This window comes from Zootoca vivipara, chromosome 16 (assembly GCF_963506605.1).
Source record: "Zootoca vivipara chromosome 16, rZooViv1.1, whole genome shotgun sequence".
Classification (NCBI taxonomy): Eukaryota; Metazoa; Chordata; class Lepidosauria; order Squamata; family Lacertidae; genus Zootoca; species Zootoca vivipara.
In genome coordinates this window covers 27,556,015-27,565,458 of record NC_083291.1, presented here as the reverse complement: position 1 = coordinate 27,565,458, position 9,444 = coordinate 27,556,015, and the positions used below count along the sequence as shown (strand labels likewise).

The 9,444-nt window shown below is 45.5% G+C and overlaps 1 protein-coding gene across 4 annotated transcripts in view; it reads right to left on the bottom strand.

The window, feature by feature from the left end:
• Positions 1 to 377: 377 nt before the first annotated feature.
• SPAG17 (sperm associated antigen 17) overlaps positions 378 to 9,444 on the bottom strand; it is an 88,012-nt gene continuing 78,945 nt past the window's right edge. For 3 of the 4 annotated variants that reach the window (XM_060268866.1, XM_060268868.1, XM_060268867.1), the window contains 4 exons: positions 7,072 to 7,217; positions 4,771 to 4,940; positions 4,523 to 4,583; positions 2,606 to 3,543 (listed from right to left, as the gene is read on the bottom strand). In XM_060268866.1, coding sequence (XP_060124849.1) covers positions 3,031 to 3,543; positions 4,523 to 4,583; positions 4,771 to 4,940; positions 7,072 to 7,217 — 890 coding nt within the window. In that variant the 3' untranslated portion in view covers positions 2,606 to 3,030. Of the gene's footprint in view, positions 730 to 2,008; positions 2,147 to 2,605; positions 3,544 to 4,522; positions 4,584 to 4,770; positions 4,941 to 7,071; positions 7,218 to 9,444 lie in introns of those variants that run through there. The other variant, XM_060268869.1, reaches the window with a different exon arrangement.

The following is a 9,444-nucleotide window of genomic DNA, read 5'->3' as shown; positions in this document are numbered from 1 at the left end:
AGTTAACAGATATATGTGCCCCATCAGCAACAAAAATATTAATGAGACATCACTCAATATAGCCCACTAATGTCAACCCGGGGTCACGAAGAGTCGGACACGACTAAACAACAAATGTCAACCTGAGAGTGGAAGGTTCTCTTCCTCACTGGGAAAGAATGGGCAGGATTCCCTTCATAGAGCATTTGGTTTTTAATTTCCCCCTCCTTTTGCTTCATGTCTTATCTTAAAACAGCAACTGAATCTGGCAATTAGTCTAACTGCATAGGTATTTCTCTCCAGTAAAACTGCTTGGTAGCACAAATGGAGTGGAAAGCTCATTTCCCAGTTCCACTGTTAAATAAAATATTGTCAGAGTCCCAATCAGAGAACCACAATGACGAGGAACTAAATTTTATTGTTAAACGTTGATGCCTAAATATATATTAATAAGCTAATGTAGCAGGTGAACACCACTGAAGTATTGATGGGAAATTTTTATATTTCAGAAACATCAAGATGATATTGCTGCTAGATACTTTTATCATTGTAGGGCTGTCGTGATGTTATCATCACCATTCCAAGCCTTCCATGGTCTGTTTTGAAAAACAGCAACAATGTGAAGTTTAAAGATAGCCGGGTTGTGTTACAAACTTCATTGCAGTCCTTGTTGCAGCATTGAAATTCCAGCACAGGGCAACGTGACAGTTTGATCACCAAGGAGAAAATTCTGCCCACTGAGAAATGAGTCTGAAACCAAGAAAACTGAAAATTTCAAAAACTGCCTTTTTGTGCTTATTTCACTAATCTTAAGAGCACTTGTGGATAACCTCCATGTGGCCCACTGCAGGTGGCCAAGTCACCCTCCTGCCGCTGAATTCATCCCCTTGCTGAATTTTACCTAGCGCTCCCCTCCCCACTTCAGAAGCAAATCACATTTCTCTCAGCTTGCCAAACAGCTTTAGGGCAGGCTGTGAGGAGCATGCTGAGACAGAGCCATCCCTCTCTGAATGTAAACAGCATCCCTCCCAGCCTACCAAGCAACTGGCAGGCAGAGGGGAGCGTGGATGTGACAGGGAGCGGAGGCACTCCGGGAGAGCCATGGTGTGGGCCTTCCTCCATAAATCCTGCTGCAGTAGGCGAGGTCCAACGCCGAGGGCCTTCTGGCGGTTCCCTCGCTGCGAGAAGCCAAGTTACAGGGAACCAGGCAGAAAGCCTTCTCGGAAGTGGCACCTGCCCTGTGGAACGCCCTCCCACCAGATGTCAAAGAGAACAATAACTAGCAGACTTTTAGAAGACATCTGAAGACAGCCCTGTTTAGGGAAGCTTTTAATGTTTGGACTACTGTATTAATATTTTGTTGGAAGCCGCCCAGAGTGGCTGGGGTAATAATAGTAATAATAATAATAATAATCTCTCCCTGTTGAAGTGGAGAGAGTCTTTAAAAGCCCTGTGTGCATATGCCCAGGTCACTGGCATATGGCCCCTGAGCACTCGCTCACTGTTGCTTGGGGACAAAATGGTTGCTCACCCCTAATTTAGAGGGGAACACTGCAATTGATCAGTAGCAGACCAGCTGAATCTGCTTTAGGAGTCAAATTCAGCAATAAGTGTTGACAGCAGTTCCTCCTCAACCACAAGGGTTTAATGGAGGAGCCCTGGCAGGAAGAAAAGGGGTAATAGGTTTATCTTCCACTTGTTTCCAGAATGGATGCAACCTCCGCTAAAGCTGCTCCTGTGCTCTCCTACCCCCATCTTTCAAATTATTGCTATACCAGTAATCCTTGACCTATTGTCTTAATGGTGAGGTAGGCAGTGCCATGAAACTATTTTGGACTATGACACCAATGCCGCGGCCTCCATACAATTGGCAAGGAAGCTATACAAAAGAGCCAGTGCGTTATAAATTTCAGGATCTTCAATTTTGCAAGATGCACTGAGGTCTCCACCGTGTGGTAGGAATCAGTTATCAGAAAGTACATACTGTTCAAACGGAGTTTCCACGCTTAAATGCAATTGAATTACTTACGTTAACCAGGCAGCTTGTGGGGTAGTATAACTCTAAAATGAGAGGTTGGACTTTCTGAAACCAGCTGAGTGGTAGCAGCCTTCCCCCCTTGAGGATAGTTGGGAGGTCTGCTGTCATAGATGTTGCTTGTTAAGACTGGTGAAAGGCATGTTAAGGATGGATGTTGATTTGTGAAGCACTTTTGTGTGCCCTGTTAATATATATAAAGAGCATCTCTTCTAACCAGCAGAGGACTGCTTTGGCATTTAGGTTCCGGATTGCACTTCCGGTGACAAAAAAAAGCATTGTGAAACTAGTAAAGAACAGAGATGGGAGCAAGCTCCATTAACTATGAACCCCCAAATTTGGGATCCCCTGCAAACCTGTGCCATAGTTTTGCAGCTCCCCCCCCAAACCGAGTAATGGATACATTCGTTGCAAAACTTTGTCAAAGCTTTGAAAGGGACCCCAATTTTCAGGGTTCATAGTTAATGAAGCTATGGGAGCAGGCTGATTCAGGAGACAAGAGCTGGTGTTATTTAAGTAGGGTTTAGCTCACATCTGAGATATGAAGTTGGGTTCTCTCCAAACTTACTCTTTCGCTGGATGATGAAGAGAAGCTTCAATGATTAGCAGCTTCCTAAGTTCCTACAAATGGTGGAAGGGGCAGAGGTGCCACCCTATTCCTCATTGGTATCTAGTAGTTAACTAAGCAAGCATATGGCAGTGGCCTTCAAATATCTGAAAGGCTGCCACACAGAAGATGGAGCAGAAAACAGGACGAGAACTAATGGGAGGGAGTTGCATGGGTGGAGATTTCTACTGTTCCTGTCATTGGTTTTATTCTTTTCTATTGTGTTTGTAAATCACTTTGAGTCATTTCCAGGAGAACCTTACAAAGAAGTCTTTACAACATCAGAAGAACCTTAAGATCAAAAGCCATTTTACAGTTGGACAGACTGTCCCTAGTGGTGGTAGACTGCTTAAATTGATACTGTTTTTTTCAAAGCTGCTGTTCAGAGCATATAGGATTCCAACTACGCTCAGCCAATGTTAAGGAGAATATTTCTGGCTGAAAGGGCAGTGGGACCACAGGATGGCCCTGTAAAAAGCTCTAAACATTTAGCCTTTATATAATTTCTATTCCCAAACATTAAAACAACATTTCGAAACAATCTGGGTTGTGTAAACTTCTCCAATGGTTGGAGTTTACCCCCAAAGGCACACTCTTCCATTGTCTCCCGAGAGAGACAGATGTCAATAATAAACATCTTTCTCCAAAAGCATTTTAAGGGACTCACGTCTTCAAAATAAAGTAACTTGCTCAAAGTGTGGGGCCGGGGGCGTTCTGTGGCCATCTGTGCAGTAAAGGCCACCAGTTTGTCCTGCACAGAAAAGCAATAAAGGATATTTGCTTCCACAGGTAGGAAGAGAGTTTCTGTTTCTGTGTAAATTTCGATCCGATGCGAAACTTCACCCGCTCCCTCACTGCCTTCTACGCCAATAGCCATAGCATAAATATCGACTTCCAAATCTGTTTGCAATCCAGAAGCTACCTATAAAAAAGGATCATTAAAATTGAGCAACGCTAAACCTCTTCATGAATGGTTTTTCTCGCATCATGCAGGAAGACACCAGAAAACACTTAACAGTAAAAAAAAAAGGGAGGGGATGAAGCGGAAAGTACCCCCGATTAGTTGGACTCACTTTGAGGGTTGTTTGCTCTACCAAAAGGTGAACAAGGACCAGGGGAACAATGGATGAGGAATGGGAGAACCTCGCCTACAACATTCAAGATGGTGCAGCCTCATAGCGAGATGCATAGATGTTACAAAACAGGATATTACACCTCCAATAGAATCCTCTTTACCACCCTTACTATAGAGCAAGTGGCTCCCAATGTGAGCAACAAGCTGTGTGCAGAGAATTCAAATGCACCTTTTCCAAAAAAAAAGGATGTGTGCTCTTCACTGTTTGCTGTAGTGTAGAAGAATGGGCAGTAGCATACCGGAAGTCCCTTTGGATAAATTATTCTGAGGACTGTCCTTAGATCAGACAGTTGGAATGTATTTTGGCTTAGCGGCCTTTTAAAAACCAAATGATGTTTCTCATTGTCGCTGGAGTGTGGGGGGTGGTTAAGCTTCAGAAAATAAAATTCATTTTTTCTTTCTTTTTAACAGAGAAGGAAAATAAAGAGCTGCAGATTTAGAAGAGCGGGAAGTGGAGCAGGCAGGAGTTCAGAAAAATCTTAAGCAAGAGAGCTGAAAGAGCTGCTCTTCCCAGGCAAGGCAGGAAAAGCAACTGGAGAAAGCACTTGGGGGGATGACCATGTGCGCCTGCCTCATGTGATAAATTGAGATTTGTCAGGATTAGGAGAGCTGAAACTGAGATTCAGTTCATAGCTTCTAATGCCTTTTATAGAAAGCTTCTGCCACTGCAATATTGGAAACTCCTCCCTCCTAAGCAACATCTTGAAACATGGAGGACCCCAGCACATTAAAAAACACATGACAAGCCAAACACCCCATAACTTACAGGCCCTGGGGTGTAGCACACTCGCAATCCAGTACGGGGTGGTGGTTGTTTCACCCGAAACCTGCCAAGAAACAAAGTTAGCTAGCCTGTTGGTTGAGAAGTAAGAAAATAGCAGAAACGTAGAACCTCTTGCTTTTTTCACAATTGCCAAGATTTCTCTGCACCCCTTTAGCATTTTGTGGAAGTCTTGCCGAACATGTAGGAGCAAGGAAACAAACATGGTGCTTCAAATAAATAAATATGCCAACCTGCAGAAATTCATCCCGATGTTCTTCAAGACTACTATGGTTTTGTAAGTGCAGCCCTCCTTGAGCACCCCAAATGACACCTTAGGTGGGATGAGAAGAAAGCCTGACATTTGCTGTGAAGCTGCTGAAGCAGAGCATGTGTGAACTTTGCCAGAAACGGGATCTTCACCCTGCATGAATGAGAAGCACTGATTAGGGAGGCCAAACATACTCCTAATTGGAAGGCAAGCCGGCATGAGAAAAATGACCCATTATCAAGCAATCCATTCACAGCAGTGAACTCGTACGCTTCGCAGTAGACTGGAGCTCTGTGCCCAGAACCCCTAACTCAGATGCCTAACACAACCAGTGTCAGACACTGATGGGCGCCTGCCAGTGGTACTCTGCCCAGTGCCAACCTGGACCCCTGCCTAGCACTGTTACCTCCCCAGAGTCTCCACAGGGCACAGATGCTTTGCTTGCTGCTCCTGCCAGTCAATTGCTTCAGTCAAAGAATAGGGTGAGATATTACCCAGTGGTGGTGGGCAGCAGAACTGATTATAGAAGCTATGCTGGCAATTGGTTTGGGTCTCTGGGTGATGGCCACCATCTTGGACTCTTTGCAAGATATAATACCTGATGTTGCGTATTGCCTCTTGGGGAACCCAGTATTTATTTAGTCAACAAAATGTGTAAACTGCTTAACTGTAATAAATCCTCTAAGACAGTGGTTCCCAACAGGTGGTCCGGGGACCCCCAGGGGTCCGCGAGCTATGCCAGAGGGGTCCGCAAGATGCTATTAGAATAAAAAATATATTAAATATATTTCGTATGATAACAGATTTTTTGTTTTGGCCGCTTCCTGCATGAGCAGAGTCTAGCGCAAAACTAGAATTAGATAGAGGCAGTAGTTCTGCTGTATGCCGTTAGGTGGCGCTTTACAAACACTACTGTTTTGCAAAGAGGCAGCGCGCGCATTCTACTAACGCTCACCTCCCCAAGATGCTTTGCGCGCGTCGGCTTCATTTGTGCGCTACTGCGCAGGTACCCTGTCTTCTCCATTCCCCTCCCTCCTCCCTGGCGCGCGCTGCCTCTTTGCAAAACAGTAGTGTTTGTAAACAAAGCAAGCATTTTCTTCCATGTGTTTCATGAAAAACAAATATAGGAATCGGCTCGACATGCGGTTGGATTTCAGAGTGAAAGTTTCAAGTTTGGAACCTAATATTTCAGAAATAATGGACTCAAAGGACAGATTTAACTCATCTCATTAAGAACTGAAAATTGAAACTAACTGTATACTGATGGAGTACTCTGTTGTAACTGTAAAAAACATATAAATATAAAATATAAAAAGACTCTGAATTTGGCTCTCACTTTTTAATTTTAGGATTAGGAATTAATGGGGGTCCTTGTCACAATAGCGGCTCGATGAGGGGTCCTCGAGAAAATTTTGTTGGGAACCCCTGCTCTAAGAGGTTTGCAAGAAATACAGTGGCCTTCGCACATGGAACACAGCCAATGCCAGCTCTACTCCCATCGGGCCCAGCCCTAGTCCCTAACATAGTCCAAGCAATATGGCAATTTTTGTTGGGTAGAAATAGCAAAAGTTGAATGTTTAAGCGGATGTACAATGGCTGACCTAGAACTGATGTCATGTCATGTGGAAATGCACAGAACCGTTCATAAGGCTGATTTGTCATCACATACAGATGCAAAGGAAAAAGTCCAATCGTATTGACTTCAGCACGGGGAAACTTGTGCAAAATCAGCCCTTCAGTTTTGGGGCGAGTGGGGAACTAGAGGTTACAACAAATTCCCATCAACCACTCACACAGAGTGACCATCTATGAAAACATGATGCACCTTATACTGAGCCAGGCAATAATCCTTCCAGCCTAGAGTCGTCAATAGCTTTCCGACATCTCTTGCAGAGAGGAGTCTTTCCCAACCCAATTACCCAAGATCTTTTAACTGGAGATGGAAATAGCAGAGATCAAAATGTGTGAGCTGCCACTGAACTGTGCAGCCTCCCTCTGCTTCTGCTTGGCTCTGGCATTTCTCAATGGCCAATGCAAGGCTGGAGGTAGACCGTCATTTTTTTAATATGCTAAATGTAGCGCAATAGAGCCACTTTTCATTTTGTCTCACCGTTGTCTTGGGTTAAATGGATTGTGCAGGTTTCTAAGCACTATTACATCAGTATAACAGCAGCTGATGCATCTTAAGAAAAAAAAGGTTTCAAGAAAGAAGTTGTACTTCTACAGTTTGTATTCATGGTTAGGGTATAGAAATGGTGGAACAGTGGAAGATCAACTTTCTTACCTTTCGTCTGGGTACAGAGTGTGTCTTGTCTCTCAGTATGGACACAGGCAATTTCACCTTCTCTTTCCTTGGGGATCCTGCTGCATCCACCAGAAGAGACTGGAGTTTTGGCTCAAAGACAATCTCCAATCTACTCTCAGCCATTTCTGTTGAAAATTAAGAGAGTTCCAAGGCTGACTGCAGAGTTTGCACGAGTCCACTTCTACAGTTCTTGCGCAATTCATTGAGAGCTATTAGCTTTTCTTTTCTGAAATGCATTCATGGCATGCATCCGTATATCTCGGGTAGGCAGCCTAAGGCCCAGGGGCCGGATCCGGCCCAATCGCCTTCTAAATCCGGCCCATGGATGGTCTGGGAATCAGCATGTTTTTACATGAGTAGAATGTGTGATTTTATTTAAAATGCATGGCTGGGTTATTTGTGGGGCATAGGAATTCGTTCACCCCCCCCAAAAAAAAATAGTCCGCCCCCCCAAGGTCTGAGGGACAGTGGACCGACCCCCTGCTGAAAAAAGGTTGTTGACCCCTGATATATCTGCTCAAATTCCAACAACCCTTTCTGGGAGGTGTCCCCTATCTTAGGTTTGTTTCGGGGCCAAACTAGATGTGGTATATCAGCATACCCATTTGTTTAAACCAGTGTTTCTCAACCTTTTTTGGGCCACGGCACACTTGTTCCGTGAAAAAAATCACGAGGCACACCACCATTAAAAAAGTTAAAAAATTTAACTCTGTGCCGCCCTATATTATAATTATGACTGTAAGAAACACTTGCCAAATATTGCTTTCCGGCGGGTCAGCGGTGTGTATTGGCGGCTGCCAGGCTCGTTTGCACTGAGCTTTGGGAAAGAGGAGGAGAAATATTGCTTTCCGGCGGGTCAGCGTTGTCTATTGGCGGCTGCCAGGCACGTGACAATGCAAATCGCCCTTCTCGTCGCCGCACGTCGCGGCACACCAGCCAGCGTCTCGCGGCACACTAGTGTGCCACGGAACAGTGGTTGAGAAACGCTGGTTTAAACCAAGGTGTGTCCTGACCATGAATAAAGAAAGGCCCAATCACAAACAAAGGAAAGGATAGGTACATGGGGCCAAATTTGTAGAACAAAAGGGGAACGTGGATTAGGGGAGCCTGTGGCTCTTGTGCAGGAACTGCTTACTTTCCTATAGCCTCAGGTTCGAGGTACATTTCTGCAAGCCAGTCTTACTTTTGGTACCTAAGGACAAAGTGTCTAAGACTAAGGGGATAAACTTAGGGAAGGTAAGACACGGATGGAAGTGACAGTGTATCATCCCGCCATCCCTACAGGGCCGGCCCTACGTGTAGGCTGGGTGGCGCAGGGCACCATGGCGCCGGCCCGCCAGGAGGGCGCCGCGAGCTGCGCCCGCCCGCTGGCCGGCCAGTCCGCCGCGCAGCTGCGCCCACCGCGCTGGGAAACGGGGCAGGAGGGCGCCGGAGAGATCGTGCTGTGCCTGCCTGCCCGCCGCGCAGTGTGCTGCGCCCGTCCGCCCACCGCGCTGGGAAACGGGGCGGGAGGGCGCCGGAGAGATCCGGCGCACCACAGCGCCAGGGGCGCTTAAGACGGCCCTGCATCCCTACACTCCTTAAACCAAACTTCCATCTCTTTTCCATGTGACTGGAACAGACATAGGTTTAAGCATGCTGATTTGCTTGCTGTAATATCTACTTGGACGTTAAAAGTGGATTAGCCATCTTGGACTGCCTGCAGCTCTTAGTAACCTAAGTTTCACCCCCACCTTATTATTAGCTACCTAAGGTGGTCTCACTTCCCTACATTTTCTCATAGTCTTTTTCACTTTCTCATAGTCTTTTTTCTGGGAACTGGAATACATTTAAAAACAAACAAACCTAAATGAAGCAATAAAACATAAGAAGAAAACCCTTGATCCAAAAGTAGTAGCAGTCCTAATTGCAGAAGGCATGACTGGTTTTTTTTGTTTTTGGAAAAAATAAGCCTGAAACAACATGCTACTAGTAAGAATGTTGTTGTTGTTGTTTAGTCGTTTAGTCGTGTCCGACTCTTCGTGACCCCATGGACCATAGCACGCCAGGCACTCCTGTCTTGCACTGCCTCCCGCAGTTTGGTCAAACTCATGTTCGTAGCTTCAAGAACACTGTCCAACCATCTTGTCCTCTGTCGTCCCCTTCTCCTAGTGCCCTCAATCTTTCCCAACATCAGGGTCTTTTCCAAGGATTCTTCTCATGAGGTGGCCAAAGTATTGGAGCCTCAGCTTCACGATCTGTCCTTCCAGGGAGCACTCAGGGCTGATTTCCTTAAGAATGGATAGGTTTGATCTTCTTGCAGTCCATGGGACTCTCAAGAGTCTCCTCCAGCACCATAATTCAAAAGCATCG